General features: G+C 34.0%; 4 protein-coding genes across 4 annotated transcripts; all 4 read right to left on the bottom strand.

Annotated features, from left to right (window-relative positions):
* Positions 1–244: 244 nt before the first annotated feature.
* LOC100788297 (uncharacterized acetyltransferase At3g50280) lies at positions 245–2,355 on the bottom strand. Its single transcript, XM_041014796.1, has one exon. The coding sequence runs from the start codon at positions 2,182–2,184 to the stop codon at positions 784–786; it is 1,401 nt and encodes a 466-aa protein (XP_040870730.1). The 5' UTR covers positions 2,185–2,355; the 3' UTR covers positions 245–783.
* Positions 2,356–7,239: 4,884 nt separating this feature from the next.
* Positions 7,240–8,699, bottom strand: LOC100789881 (uncharacterized acetyltransferase At3g50280). Its single transcript, XM_003523903.5, has one exon. It carries the CDS (start codon positions 8,697–8,699, stop codon positions 7,290–7,292), a length of 1,410 nt encoding a protein of 469 aa, XP_003523951.1. The 3' UTR covers positions 7,240–7,289.
* Positions 8,700–8,977: 278 nt separating this feature from the next.
* LOC100792511 (transferase family protein) lies at positions 8,978–10,648 on the bottom strand. Its single transcript, NM_001317633.2, has one exon. The coding sequence runs from the start codon at positions 10,619–10,621 to the stop codon at positions 9,242–9,244; it is 1,380 nt and encodes a 459-aa protein (NP_001304562.2). The 5' UTR covers positions 10,622–10,648; the 3' UTR covers positions 8,978–9,241.
* A 3,667-nt stretch (positions 10,649–14,315) lies between these two features.
* On the bottom strand, positions 14,316–16,100 carry LOC100795679 (uncharacterized acetyltransferase At3g50280). Its single transcript, XM_003523906.5, has one exon. It carries the CDS (start codon positions 15,858–15,860, stop codon positions 14,478–14,480), a length of 1,383 nt encoding a protein of 460 aa, XP_003523954.1. The 5' UTR covers positions 15,861–16,100; the 3' UTR covers positions 14,316–14,477.
* Between the last annotated feature and the right edge of the window lie 741 nt (positions 16,101–16,841).

Raw genomic sequence — 16,841 nt, forward strand, 5'->3', positions numbered from 1 at the left:
AATAAAAAGTTATCCATGACTAGTCGAGTAACAAATGAGAATTTTATCCTGTTTATCAGTATTTAAGTTGTGCTATGCTGTATATTTTAAGTTAAATTAGTTTTTTTGTTATTAAATTTATTTTTAAGTTTGATTTGATTTAATTTTTTTTATTGAATTTGCGTCTACTGTTAAACGTGTCTTTGGTAGCCGTTTACTTAGTTTTAAGCGGCTATAAAATATAACTTTTTAACACCGGATGTAATTCAGATGAGAAGATCAATAATCTAATTTAACTTATGTTTTAAAATCAAACATTCAAATTAGAAATTTTCACTTTTTACGAACCAAAGTACGGATGCTTTAACTTTATTACTCGGGAGCCAAGTGCCGTTCATTAGTCACGGAAGAAAAATCTGCTTGCCCGAACCGAATTGAAGATCTGCTGAATATTTCTCCCAAATGGCTCCAAGTGATCCTTCCTCTACATTTCTCCCAATTCTTTCTGGCAGTACTCAACATTTAAAATCTTTCTCCTCGATTGATGCATAATTTCAACATAAGACTAAGAGATCTTAACCATATGATGTTCCTACACACGCTGGGCCAGTCTCTCTTACACACAAAGCTTAAAATGTACAGCGTGCTAACTAATTCTATTGTCAGATCTCTCATCTAACCAGTAAATGTGATTTTCCCATAATCCACTTTAGAAGAGTCGAAGAGAGCAGAGTGAGTGAAACGGTGGCAGAGAGCGCTTTGTGAATTAATGAATCTCATAGCCTCTCAAAAAGCTTTCACTATCTAGTGTAGGAAATTGGCCACAGAAGCAGCTTCCATAAACTCCTCATCTGATTCCAGCGCGCTCACTGCATCAGGCGAAAGGCAAATTTCCAAATCTATGCTTCCCTCTCCTTCATATCCTTGGTATGCTGTCACGTTCCCATCATTTTTGTTGGCATATCCACTCAGAACTGCAACCGCTTTCCCCATCCCAAATTCATTCCCATACATGTTGAACCTCGGGGAACTCGACATGGTCACAGTACAAGGATCAAAGTGCACACCAAGTTGGTACACCACAGGAAGCTTCAACCACTCTTTGAGCTTTTGTCTCACCGCTTTGTCGTTTTGGTTCGCAACAGCCACGTGCACCTTCCATGCTGCCCATCCTAGATCCTTCTCAAGCAATTCCCCTGCCGTGAACCCTGCAGTGCTCACCACATCAACTGCGTTTCCAAAGTACTCGTGTGGAAGAGGCGGTTCCAATCTTGATCGATTGCTTATGGCCAATTTGCAACTTGTTATCTCATCATTTGGCAGCTTCCGTGCTCGTGTTACGGATCTCCAAACATGCGCTGATAAGGATTGGAACGAAGAGATTTCGCTGGTTTTGGATTTGGACTCAGAGTTAGCCCTTGCTTTCAGCTTTGCAATAGACTCTGCTGAAAAGTGGAAGATTCTCACTCTCAGCTTTGGTGATTCAAATCTGTCAATAAACTCGTCCTCATGTTTGAAGGGAAGATTGATTAATGGACCACAACCATCTGGAAACCACCTATTATGAATAGGGTGGCGTGAAATGGGAACAGTAGCATCATATTCAAGCCCTTGAGCTTGAGTTTGAAAAAAGATCTCAGACCATGTGTTAAAGAAATTCCAATAAGAAGTGCCATCACCTATGGTATGGTTCATGGAACAGCCTATGAAAACACCATCCAATAGTTCAGTGACTTGGATGGACAACAGTGGCATGGTGTGGCCATCATGGTTGACTGCTTTGTGATGGTCAAAGAATGAGTGAACAATGGGTGGGACATCAATTGGGGAGAGTATGTCAGATATAGTGATATCCAAAGTTGCATAGATGAATCTGGCTCCACTAGTGTTGTTGCAATCGACAAAAATAGTATAAGAGGGAGGGTCTTGGGTTTTTTGGGTGACAAGTTGGCCTGCCAAAGGATAGAAATGGAAGAGGGTGAGAGAAAGAGAGTGTTTCAGCTTCTCTAACAGATTCTCCATGAAATCTTGTGGATCAACAAGTGTTGCAGGCTTCTTGAAGAGTAGACCTTTCTGGATGTAGTGCAAAGACATCATAGCAATATCCCATGGTGTTAAATGACATATTAGGTTTGACTCTTTAGCTTGGCCCAACGGTTTGATAAAACATTCTGAAACACTTCGAACGACACGAGAATTCATCATCCAAATACTCACAAAAATTTCAGAGTTGTGTTGCAGCTAGCTTAGAGATGTCTGGACTCTGGTCTAGGGGATGTTTGTGTGAATATATATGAATGTAGGCGTAGAGACAAGTTCATCGTTAATTGTTAGGTAATGGGGACCAACCGACCAACCAAATTCACTTAAATTTTCTCCACTTGGAGTTGGACGTGACGTCTGAGGCAATCTCTTAATAAACTTGAAATTTTTTATGATAAATTATATATCTATTATATATATATATATATATATATATATATATATATATATATATTACATCTTTTATCTCCTTTTTACTCGAGTAGTGACAGACTTAATTAATCCAGTTTTTTTTAAGTATTCTAATCGTGTGATTTTTAATTATGTGAATTGAGTTTCTCAATTTATTTATCATTTATAATTAAATTTGTCGATTATTTTTTATTAATAACTTAACAGATTTATTAGCTTAATACTAACAAAGTAACAATTGATTTACACTTTCATGATGATGTAACGGCTTACTTAAGATGTTGATGCATGACATATGGGCTTACTTAAGATGTTGATGCATGACATATGGGCTTACTTAAGATGTTAATGCATGACATGTGGCACTGATATAGCGTGTCAAGACGGGAGAAATTGACAAAGTGACGGATGTTGAAAGGGTGCAATCTGGTTTGTTTTGGATGAGCTTTGGAATCTTTTTTATTTTTAAAAACAAAGCTTCCACCGTCCAAAATTTTGCATTGGGTGGCCGTTAGCGGGGTGGGTTTCTTTTGAATGATAACTAGCTAAAGATCTCTATGTTTCAGCTATAGGATACAAATTTAATTTTTAATTTAATGACAGGAAGTCAGATTTTATTTTTAACAGCATTATACGATTCTTTTGATTATACATGAACAATAGTGTATTACAGATTATCATAATAAAAAAGAGTTATATTTGTATACTCGTTGATCGTTGCTTCCTTGAAGTAGAAGATAGGGTCCATATCTTTTTCCATGAATGCCAAAAGATTCATATTATATTGGGATTTCAATGAAGGAAATGGTGAGTCTTCAAGCTTCTTCCATAGGGCTGCAACAAGAGTAAGTTCATCTTTAATCCAACACATATCATGAAATTTTATATTATATTAGGAAGCACAAATTAGAATAAGAAATTAGAGAAATAATATATAAGCAGAGAACATGCTAATGTTAGTAGAGCATAAATAATAGAAAAAATATAAAAGAATTAAGAAAATATGAATACCTTCCATAAGTTTAGAGTTAGATGTACTTACCAAAGTTTCTCTCCAAGTAACATGTAGACTTCCTACCTATGCTTTATCTTGAAAGAAACTAAGGCACACCTTTTCATGTGTAACATCAAACTTCATATTTCAACTGAAAATGGTATAACTTTTTAAAGCACATCAATTGACTTTTCATTCTTGCCTCTCTTTTGTCACTTTAAGACGGTCAAAACTACAAATTGTTACAATAAACACATGTAAAAAATAAATGGACAAAGACAGACTAAGTTAACCTCTCAGCACACCAAAAATACTCCAAAGCTAAGTAAAGAAAAGATGGATAAGGAAAATAAAATGAAGGCTAAGTCTTTCTGACATGTACTACTGAGGAGAAAATTTACATGAAATAAATTTTATAAAATAGTTCCTATTTTATAACTTGCATAAAATAGTTCCTATCTTATCTTTCGGTTTTAAAGTTCAACAAAATATTAATTACCAATTACTATCTTTTCAATTATGCCATTATTCTAATTCTTAAATATTTTACACTTCACAAATGAGAGAGAAATGATAGTGGACTTGGAAGTCATATCAGGATATAAATTGCATTTCTCAAATTAATTTGTGTTCTATCTTCGAAAGTGGACAGGTAAAAATGTACAGAGGTAATACTCCCTCTAGATTCAAAATATAAGCAAAAATGCCTAATTTTACACTAATTAAGAATGCTACTTAAGCTCATTTAATTTTCTTGATTTCATACAAAAAAAAGAACCACATTTCTTAAACTACCCTTAATCGGATTTGAATTTAAGGGTATTTTTGAAATAACAACATTAAATTTGTTTATAATTATATTTTAGTCCACCAAATTTAGTTCGGGAGGGAGTATTTTTCTTATGAGGCTACAGTTAAGAGCTTTTTGATAAAATTATTTTTCAAAACAACTTTTTGAGTAATACAGTAAGGTATCATAGGGTAATTCAAATTTAGATTGAGTAATACAATCTATACAGGAGTTCACACATGTTGGAATCAGTTGGTCAAATAGAAGTGTAATAGAAATACAATCCAAATCTAGTTATTGTTATTATAGGAATTAACATAGAAAGTATGTATCTAAAAAATTACCTATTTGAAAGGCAAGACCTGAAAATGAAGAGTAGCCATGACCATTGGTTAGCCAAAGCATAAGAGGATCATTTTTTGACTTAACAAAGTAGTAAAACACTTGCCATCATCTTTTTCTCCTAATCCAACATACCTGATTTAAGAACAATAATGTTTCAGATTTTGTATCAAAATTCTCTCTTTCTTTATTAATATGGTAAAAGAAACCAAACTGGGGAATAACACGAATTTTTCTGTACCCGAGATGTCGATCATGTAAGCTATGAAATTAATCACAATAGAATAAGTAATTCATGTTAAATTTTAAAGAAAAAAGAATATCACATGTATAAGCCACGATGACATGTGCTTGCAGAATGCGAGTACCTAAACCAAAAGGAAAAGGATAACCGTGAACATGGAGAGATCATAGCTAGACCTACAAAATTAAAGCCACAACATTACCGTAAACTCACCACGACACAGTTTAAAAAAATAAAAATTAAAAAAAGCTAAAAGATATAAAGCTCCATCCAAAACTTTTGTTTTGCAAGCTTGTAAGATTTTTTAGAACCATGTTTTCTCCAAAGTTTTTTCTTCAAAGTGAAATGAATTGGTTTCTCCTAGGTCTTTTCCCCCTCATTATATCAAGAAGAAATTGACCACTGGAATAGGAAAAATAAAAGAAAAACGGCAACGACAACATTTCAAATTAATTAAGATATACTCCGTAGTCCATGTAGTATCGACAAAAACATCAAACCACAAACTCAAATTAATTGCTTACCTCTAGTTACGGCAACGGCTAGCGAAACCGTTTGTTGCAGATGTTGTCGAATGTGAAATGTTGGAAAATGTTTTGTCTTGTACTGCTGCTGAAGTGAGGACTGAAACTTCAGGTGTTTCTTCAGACGTTGAAGATTCCTATGTCAAGAAAATCAGAAGGTGTCAATTTGTGTTTGAGAGGAAGGGAGGCTTTGTCAAAAACAAAGGAAGTTGTATAATTCTTCTGTTCTTCGAGTGAGTGTGTGATTTATTTTTCAAATTTTCTATTTTACCCCTGTTTATATCAAGTGTCGGGAAAATAAGATGTTCAGTTTAGACTTTTCATATGCCTACTACTTCCATTTATGTTTAATAGATTAGATGTGAACAACACGTTTCATTATATATATTTATTATAATTTTCTAATTTTTTCATATTTCTTTTTCTTTTTTTCTAATATTTTTAAATTTCCATTTTTCTACCTTACAAATTCTAAAAAAAAGTAGAAAATAGATTGATAAAATATCAAGTTAATTTTCATTTACCTCTAAAAAAAATTGGATTCAATACTAAAAATAAAATAGATATCTATATAATAGATAATTTGAAACTAAATAAATTAGTTTACGGCTAGTCCCATTTATTGGAGATTGCGACCATGGAGGGTGGGGAAAAGTAAATTGTGATGCGGAGCAGTGTTAAGATATCACATGGGAGATTTTTTGGCAGCTTTGTCATTTAAGTTAGGGAGTGTTCCATCAACTAGGCTAAATTCTGGGCTATCTTCCTTGTCTTTACATTGCTTGTGGGAGTGGGAGAGGTTATAAAAATATGATGATTGAATCCGATTCTTCTATAACTGTTAATCTCATAGTAAATTGGATGTCCACGCTTACTTTCATCTTGTTATGCAAAGTATAACGTTTGAAACACAATGGTGGCAGCGCGCATCTTTACCATATTTCTTTAGAGAAGCTAATCATGTTTTAGATGCTTTGGTGAAGCATAGTATCAAGTGTGAGGTTCTAGAATCTTTAATGTTGTTCCAGATTTCATTGTTATTTCTTTAGGGAATGTTTCTTTCACGTTTTTTTCTAGCGGATTGTAGTTTGTAATTTCTCTCTTTCCCACCCCAAAACGAAAAATAGTGGGGGGTATGAACTACCACCCCTATATTCTAGCAACAACACTAGAACCTTACTTTAACCGATTAGACTAATGTGTTTGTTTAACATATATATGATTATTATATTATATATACCTTAAATGGTAGAAGACCAAAATTGCCCACATAATCATTATTACTAAATAAATAATATAATATTTTTAAAAAATCAAACTAACATTAACTTGTATTTTTTAATACTACATATTTTAATTATAACTTTGTTTTACAAACGATAATTAAGAAAGAAAACAAGAAAACACTAGTGCCTAAGGATACTCCCAACTCGGTTACTTAGAGATATAAATTCAAACAAGAAGGAACTTTTTCCAACAAGACCAGATTATCCAGAGAATCTGATCCCTTGAAACGACTTCTTTCAACACACCTCGCGAGGAATAGAAGAAGTTTGAGTGATACTTTGAAATCCATAGGTTTCCTTGATAAACTCTACTTGGGACCATACCTATTTAATGAGAACTTATGCTTGACTGGTAACATTATCGAACACCAGCTTATTCTGATTGCATATCTTCATGTGGATGGTTGGATCTAATGAAGAAGCATCATTGGGTCCCCTGAAATTGTAAATTGATGATGCCACATGTTGTCGACGGGAAGAATAACTCTATGCACAATATAATCGCCAAATGACAAGCTTGCCACCAAAAGAATTGGACATTAATGGGAATTTTAATCTTCCACCACCAAAAAAGGAAGAGAAAAGAAAACGAGAATCTGAATACAAAAGCTCAAGACAAAGGAAACTAGAAAAAGTATTTTATTTATTAATACACGTTACTAAGTGATATTTCTCCTTAGAAAGACGGTCCAGGACAAGCCACATTAGTCAACTCGTACAAAGGATTGGACTTAGAAACAGCATTCATGAACTCTTCATCTGATTCCAGCGCGGTCATATTTTCTGGTGAAAGGCACACTTCCAAATCAATGCTTCCACCTCCTTCACGGCCTGGGTATGATGTCACTTTCCCCTCAAACTTGTTGGCATAACCACTTCTTGCCGCCACCGCTTTTCCCATTCCAAATTCATTTCCATACACGTTGAACCTGGGCGAGCTACCCATCATCACACAGTAGGGGTCAAAGAAACGACCCATTTGAATTACGAAAGGAGACTCTAACCACACCTTCAGAGATTGCAGCACCACTCCATTGTTATAGTTTGCAACAGCCATGTGCAACTTCCATGCAGCCCATCCTATACCATTCTCAAGCAATTCCCCTGTCGTCGTTTCTGCACTCACTACATGAACTGAGTTTCCAAAGTATTCCTGAGGCAGAGGCGGTTCCATTCTTGATCGATTGTTTGCTGCCAACCTGCAAGTTGTTCTCTGGTCGTTCGGTGGGGAGCGTGCACGTGTTACGGATCTCCAAACAAGCGCTGATAATGATTGGAACGAAGAGATTTTGGTGGTATTGGACTCCGAGTTTGCCTTTGCTTTCAGTTTTGCAATAGACTCTGCTGAAAAGTGGAAGATTCTCTCTCTCAGCTTGGGTGCTTCATATCTGCTTATAATCTCATCATGATGTATGAAAGGAAGATTGATTGGTGGAGCGCAATCTTTTGGAAACCAGCGATTGTGAATGGGAACATCATATTCATGGCCTAGAGCATGAGATTGAGATTGAAAGATCTGAGACCATGTATTGAAGAAATTCCAATAAGAAGTGCCATCGCCAACAACGTGGTTCATGGAACAACCTATGAAAACAGCATCCACAAGTTCAGTGACTTGGATGGACAAAAGGGACATGGTGTGGCCATCATGGTTGACTGCTTTGTGATGGTCAAAGAAGGAGTGAAGAATGGGTGGGACGTCAATGGGGGCGAGTATGTCAGATATAGTGATGTCCGAAGTTGCATAAATGAATCTAGCTCCATCACTGTTTTTGCAATCAACGGAAACAGAATAAGAGGGAGGGTCATGGGTTTGGTGGGTGACAAGGCGACCAGCCAAAGGATAGAAATGGAAGAGGGTGAGAGAAAGAGAGTGTTTGAGCTTCTCCAACAGATTCTCCATGAAATGGTGTTGATCAACAAGAGTTGTTGCAGGCTTCTTGAAGAGTAGACCCTTCTGGATATAGTTGGTAGACAACATAGCAATATCCCAATGTGTTAAATTGCAGATCTGGTTTGAAACTTGGTTGGGGAGCTGGGGCTTAACAAAACATTCTGAAATGCGTCGAACGGCAGGGGCACTCATTCTGAAGTGCAGGCCACACACAAGTTAGATTTGTGTTGCAGACTGCTTAGAGATCTAGTATTAATTTCCTTTGTGAATTCTGAACCAAGACATGGTTCATTACTCTTTCTTTATATAAATAAATAATGCAAATTGCTGTCATAGTCCGCAGCCGGTTAGTTGCCTTTTCGGTGAATCTGTGTGCCACGCTCGTCTTTATTTAGCCAAAATTCTATATTCATAAGTTATTTAGTATGCAACAAATTAACTAACACACTAATTAACCTCTAACTAACTAATTAACTCAAGTGATATATCTAGTTTTTTATATATTTTTTTCCTCACTTATCTAAATAAGTAAAGAAATTTTTCTTCATTTTTTTCTATTCATCCAAATAATATACTATTTTTCTATTCCTTTTCTGTTTCATTTCTATTTTCCCCCACTTTCCACTTATTTCTCTACTTTATTTCATTACTAGTTCAACCAACAACTCATTGTATACTACACAAAATATGGTATTTGACATGTTCAACGGTCAAATATTGGGCATATCAGCAAGCTAGAACAGGGGATTGGACACCGAAACTGCATTCATAAACTCCTTGTCTGATTCCAGAGCTCTCATTATATGTGGCAAAAGGCACACTTCCAAATCGATGCTTCCACCTCCTTCACGACCTGGGTATGATGTCACTTTCCCATCAAACTTGTTAGCATACCCACTTCTAATCGCCACCGCTTTCCCCATTCCAAATTCACAACCATACTTGTTGAACCTGGGCGAGCTTCCCATTAACACACTGTACGGATCAAACAATCGACCAATTTGAGGGATAAAAGGAGACTGTAACCATCCTTGGAGCGATTGCAGCACCACTTTGTCATTATGGTTTGTGACAGCCACGTGTAACAACCATGCAGCCCATCCTAGATCATTCTCAAGCAATTCCCTTGTTGTCGTTTCTGCACTCACTACTTGAACTAAGTTTCCAAAGTATTCTTCTGGCATAGGCGGTTCCATTCTTGATCTATTGTTTATAGCCATCTTGCAACTTGTTTTTTGCTCGTACGGCACGGAGCGCGCGAGAGTTATGGATCTCCAGACAAGTGCTGATAATGACTGGAATGAAGAGATTTTTGTGGTATTGGACTCTGAGTTGGCTTTTGCTTTCAGTTTTGCTATGGACTCTGCAGAAAAGTGGAAGACTCTCTCCCTCAGAAAAGGTGCTTCAAAGTTGCAAATGAACTCGTCATGATGTTTGAAAGGAAGATTAACAGACGGATCACAATCACTGGGAAACCAACGGTTGAGAATGGGTGGGTGTGAAATGGGAACATTGTATTCATGGCCTTGAGCTTGAGATTGAAAGATCTGAGACCATGTGTTGAAGAAATTCCAGTAGGAAGTGCCATCACCAAGAGTGTGGTTCATGGAACAACCAATGAAAACAGCATCCACTAGTTCAGTGACTTGGATGGACAATAAGGGCATGGTGTGGCCATCATGGTTGACTGCTTTGTGATGGTCAAAGAATGAATGAAGAATGGGTGGGACGTCAACAGGGGTGAGTATGTCAGATATGGTCATGTCCAAAGATGCATAGATGAATCTAGCTCCATCACTGTTTTTGCAATCAACGAAAAAAGCATACGAGGGAGGGTCTTGGGTTGTGTGGGTGACAAGGCGACCAGCCAAAGGATAGAAATGGGAGAGGGTGAACGAAAGAGAGTGTTTGAGCTTCTCCAACAGATTTTCTATGAAATTCTGTTGATCGACAAGTGTTGGAGGCTTCTTGAAGAGTAGACCCTTCTGGATATAGTGATAAGACAATAGAATAATATCCCAAGGTGCTAAATAACATATTTGGTTAGACTCTTCGATTGGACGATGTGGCTTGATGAAGCATTCGGAAATGCGTCGAACGACAGGGGTACTCATAATGCAGATGCTGGTCACACACAAATTAGATTTGTGCTGCAGAGGTGTAGTATTTATTTTGTGAACACTGAAGCATGTCATCGTTCCTGCACTTTTCTATTTGCTAGGAAACTTCTGTTCATAAGTAACTGAAAGGTCTTAGATTGAAAAGTCGATGGGGGAAAAATAAGGCAAACGCGTTTTTGAGATTTGCTAGGAAACTTTGGCCCATCGGAATCTAAAGGTCTTAGAGAAGGAGGGGGGAGTTAAAAAATAATAATAATTCATTTAATTATACTACAGGATGCGTGAATCAAACAGTTCATTCAGTTACGCTTAAATGTTTGAAATAATTAGTGATCTTACTCTACTTAAATACAAGTAGTTTTACTTTATTCATATAAGGATTAACTCTGATGAAATATACTGTAGTTTCTAACAATAAAATAAAGATGGTGCTCCCTTTATCATGCCAAAGATAATAATAGGGTCAGTTTAAAAAATTAAAGGTGCGGATATATTATTATTGGAAAAAAAATCCATTACTCTAGTGACGCGTACCATGCTGTCACTGGGATATTTTTTTTATAAAAATATTATAATAAAAATAATATAGTAAGACCAAATTTTTATAAGCCGTATTCATTAATTTAAAACTTGCTAATCTCAATTAAATAGATTTCGAAAATCATTAACCCGTTTTATTTAATAAAATAATTCTATCTAGCTTAAATTTAACGTGAGCTTTTTGATAAAAAAATAAATAACATGAACGAGTGAATTATTATTTTTTTTTTTTGTAGCAGTGACATAATTTGTTTCTATCCTTGACAAAGGTGTTTGAATATTAATAGATAATTTAAGGTGAAAAGCGTGTCTTTTTAGTCGTATAAAGAAAAGAAAATGACAAATTGATTTAATATCTTTTTGGTCAAATGTGTCTGCCATGTAGCTTCTCATATCTTTATATAACTTATAAGACAAGTAAAGGATGACGGATCGTCAATGACTTTTTTTCACAATCAAATAATATATATGAATTGATTTTTAAAGATAAATTTTAAAATAAAATATATTTGAGTAAATTAGAGTTAAATAAATTTTTAATTTAATCTTTAAGTTTTTTAACTTTTTTTCAGAAAAAGGACATTTTGTTTTTACATGTTAGAAAAAAAATTCAATTCTTTTATTTATTTTTCTTGAAATGGCCATGTTACATATAAACACTATCGTTAATTAGCTACAGTCATGCCGTCATAGAACATTAGCACCACTGGTTATTACTATTATTGTCATCCCATGTGGTCATTATCACTATTTAACTACCGTAATAATCAAATGAGCGACGAAAAAATTGAGTTTTCAGTTTTGTGTAGTTTGATTTTAAAACAAATTATTAAAGTTGAATAATTGAGAAATAAAAAATTTAAAATTGATTTTAAATATCAAAAAAAAATTTAAAAAATAAATAATCACCCCAAATGAACCTTTAGGTTTTAAAATTGCAATCATATAATCACCCCCCATTTAGACCAAACGAGCCCATTAATTATAAGTTGATAAATCAATAATTTGTAAAAGGGAAATACTGATTAGTACGAATTTTTGTTTTTTATTTTAAGATTATCTTAATTAATATTTATTTTGAAAAGAAAATAATCTCATATAACCGATTTGTGCAAGCAAGACTCCTATGAAATAGCATTGTTGTTTGTAAAAATAATCATACTAAATTTAAAAAAGTGACGACAAGAGAGGACCAAAAAGAATATCACTAGAATTTTTTGAAATTTAATTATATGTTAAAAATACAAAATAAAAATTAAATTTATTGGTAATATAATTTTTTCCCTGTTATTATTCAGTCACGATTCATCATTAATTTTTATAATAATTATGTAAAAGATATAAATAAAATAATTTTTAATTGGTTAACCCTATAAAAACTTTTATATTCACAATATATCAAAATTAAACTTTGTAAAACAAACCGATTAAAATGTTGAGTATTGTACCAATGTCTATGTAATTACAATATAGTGCTATTGGCATGTAATATAGTGTTCAATGTTAGTAACAGTATATTAGAAGAAAGACTAATAACACTTTTTTTTAATATGTTGTTTATTATTTGTTAAAATTTATTAAAAATTATAAATGTTAGTAGTTCTCACTTATTTAACCTTTAAATTTCAATAACATTAACCAATAACAAAAATATAAAAAAATATGTTCAAAATATATTAAAAAAAATATATTAAAGAAAGTATAATTAACATTTCTCATATAAAAATTGATCGCATTTTATTTAAGACTAGATTCTAAAAACCCAAATGCAGATGCACTCACAAAATCATTGTCACACTCAATTTTTGGAGATTCCAAGATAAACATAGAGTTTGTGCAGCACTCCTACATTTGAAAGAGTGAATTAAAATATGATACTCTAGATGATACAAAGAAATATTAAGAGATAATATCTTTGTTTTGGATTTATATTCGGTCCAACAAAAGTCCAAAGCTTCAACCTAGTCCACAAAGGGCAGGTCGAAATTCCGCACTTTGGTACCCTGGCAACTAAGATACACCCATGAAATACACATCGATCACCAACCTACATGACAAATCATAGAGATTACATATTCCTAATAGCATATTCTATGTGGCAAGTTATTTGCCTTTTCTTTTTTTAAGGCAGCAAGTTATTATTTGCTTTCTAACACAACCAATTAGCAGATTTTTGTTTTAAAAAAAATAATAATGATACATGAATTATTTTTCATTTTAAATATTTTATTATTACTTTTTATTTTTTTATCTCTCTTTTTATCATATTATAAATTCTATTATAGTTATATTTTTTCTAACGGTAAGATAACATACGAGATATCTATCAAATATTTTCCAAAAAACAATTAGGATATACACAAAGTCTTATCATCCTTCCACTTATGTTGACATCCCTATTTTTCTATAAATATCCCATGCAAACATTTCCTTTGAGCATATATTCTCACTCTAAGTATTGAAATTATGTTAGAATTAATATGACTTAATTACTTATTTGATTTGTATCCTTGTATAAATTTTATTTTTTAATCTTTACACTAGAAACTATTTGTTTTAGTCCTTATAAAATAATTTTAAATGTTTTTTTTTGTCTTTGTCATTAATTGTTCATGTAAATAGCAATGACTATCATGCATTGTGAAATTTGGTCTGGTCATGGACTTGATCAAAATAGTGAGTCAGTAGTCCAATTGGTGAGTCAGTAATTGACTCCGTTTGATCCGATATATATTAAAATTCAAAATTATATATGTATATATTATACATAAATATAAAATTAACAGTAATTTAGTAAGAAAAATTTATCTATACTCTAAAATTTAAAATAGTAATGAATAATAATAATAAGACATCAAAATGACGTCGTAAAGATGATCTATTTTTTTTAAAATCGAACGGATCAGATTGATCCAACCGAGATTCAGTGATCTAACTAATCAGGTCATTCTAAATTAATTATATGATCGATCCAATAGTAAAACTAATTCAGTTAAAATATCAAGTCTCAATTGGACCAATCTGACCCAAGTCCCCCAATAAGATTTTAGGGCTATGCTATCATGATATGTGTTGCGCACTTGTTGAATTATTTTAAGCATAAAAGCTTAGAGATACACCATGTTGAAGAATGCTTGAAGATATACCATACATCAAACTCCTTATTCTATCATTTTCATTACTTTAATTTTACAGAATCAAATGGTTGGATATTTGTACCATACAACTCCATTAATTCTAAATTCTCTAACACTCACAATATTAAAATAGACGATTTTTTTTTTTTACTAACAGTGGGAACAATAGCAAACTAGCATAAGGGATTGGAAACCGAGACAACATTCATAAACTCCTCATCAGATTCCAGAGCGCTCATTATATGAGGTAAAAGGCCCACTTCCAAATCGATGCTTCCCCCTCCTTCACGACCTGGGTATGATGTCACTTTCCCATCAAATTTGTTGGCATAACCACTTCTAACTGCTACAGCTTTCCCCATTCCAAACTCGTTCCCATACATGTTGAACCTGGGCGAGCTACTTATCAACACAACGTACGGGTCCATGGGCTGACCAAGTTGATAGATTAAAGGAGACTGTAACCACTCTTTGAGTGATTGCAGAACTACTCTGTCGTTATGGTTTGTAACAGCCAGGTGCAACTTCCATGCAGCCCATCCTAGATTGTTCTCAAGTAATTCCCCTACTGTTGTTTCTGCACTCACCCTACTCACTGAGTTTCCAAAGTATTCCTGAGGCAGAGGTGGTTCCATTCTTGTTCGATTGTTTGCGGTTAACCTGCAACTTGTTCTTTGCTCATATGGTAGGGAGCATGCACGAGTTATGGATCTCCAAACAAGTGCTGATAGTGACTGGAATGAAGAGATTTTTGTGGTATCGGATTCCATGTTGGCCTTTGCTTTCAGTTTTGCAATAGACTCTGCTGAGAAGTGGAAGACTCTCTCCCTCATCAAGGGTGCTTCAAATCTGCTGATAAACTCGTCATGATGTTTGAAAGGAAGATTTATTGGTGGAGCACAATCATTCGGAAACCAGCGGCTGAGAATAGGTTGGTGTGAAATGGGAACATCAGTTTCGTGCCCTTTAGCTTGAGATTGAAAGATCTGAGACCATGTATTGAAGAAATTCCAATAAGAGGTGCCATCACCGACAGCGTGGTTCATGGAACAACCTAAGAAAACACCATCAACTAGTTCAGTGACTTGGATGGACAACAGGGGCATGGAGTGACCATCATGGTTGACTGCTTTGTGGTGGTCAAACAATGACTGAACAACGAGTGGGACGTCAACGGGAGAGAGGATGTCAGATATGGTCATATCCAGAGTTGCATAGATGAATCTGGCTCCATCACTGTTTTTGGAATCAACAGAAACAGCATAAGAAGGAGGGTCTTGTGTTTTGTGGGTGACAAATCGGCCAGCCAAAGGATAGAAATGGGAGAGAGTGAGAGAAAGAGAGTGTTTGAGCTTCTCCAAGAGATTCTCTATGAAATCATGTTGATCAACAAGAGGTGTGGGTTTCTTGAAGAGTAGACCCTTCTGGATATAGTGCATAGACAACATAACAATATCCCATTGTGTTAAATGACATATTTGGTTTGACACTTGGGTTAAACCATGTGGTTTGACGAAGCATTCTGAAATGCGTTGAACAACAGGGGTAGTAGTCATGAGGCAAATGGGTGCACACACAATTTCCAAGAAATCGTTACTATCTGTATATAAATAGTATGGATGTACATATGCAAAGTCTTAAGGAGGCGGAAAATAGAAAAAAGCAAACGCCTTTTTGAGATTTACTTGGAAACTTCTACTCATTAAAATAGCGGAAACCGGAAAGGTCTTAGAGAATGACCGGGGGAGGAGAAAGCAAATGCGTTTTTGAGTTTGCTACAAAACTCTGCCCATTACAATATAATTTAGAATCTTTTGCTTTCACATTTAAAGTCGTGCTTTTTAAGGAGTTTTATTTTTATTGATCGAGGGTGCTTTTATGTTAAAATATTATTAAAAGTTACAATTATAGGCCTCATAAAATTATCCAAGATTATATAATACTACTAATGTTTTTTTTTTGGAAGAACTACTAATGTTTTTTTTTTTGGAAGAACTACTAATGTTTCTCATTGAGTTTAGTTTATTATTTTGAGATTTACTAGTAAACTCTTGGAAAATGTGACGTTGATTAACATTAAGGTGGAACAGAGTAAAGGTATCTTTTTAATCTTGAAATGTATTTTTAAAATACACATATGAAAAACTATAATTTATATATAGATATATATAATATCATATGTATTATATTTTTTTTTTACATTTAGATAACAAAACTATAAACTTGTATCCATTAAAATAAAGTGTAAGTTTTATACACATTAAAAACTATTCTAAATATGATTTTAAAATAATTATTAAAAATTGATAATTCTACCATATATATTAATCTATGATTGAATAATTATACAATAAATTCATTTTAGTTAAATTATTAAAACATTTTTAAATGAGAAAAAAATCAATTGAAAATAGCAAATTCGTCGAGTGTTCAAACGCACCCCCGTCTTTTAGCATCTTCCTTCTTTATAGTTTGGGTTTCGCTAATTAAATAATTAAAAGCGGTCTTCGTTTTAATGAAGATAAATTAAAGAGAAT

This window comes from Glycine max, chromosome 4 (genome assembly GCF_000004515.6).
Source record: "Glycine max cultivar Williams 82 chromosome 4, Glycine_max_v4.0, whole genome shotgun sequence".
Classification (NCBI taxonomy): domain Eukaryota; kingdom Viridiplantae; phylum Streptophyta; class Magnoliopsida; order Fabales; family Fabaceae; genus Glycine; species Glycine max.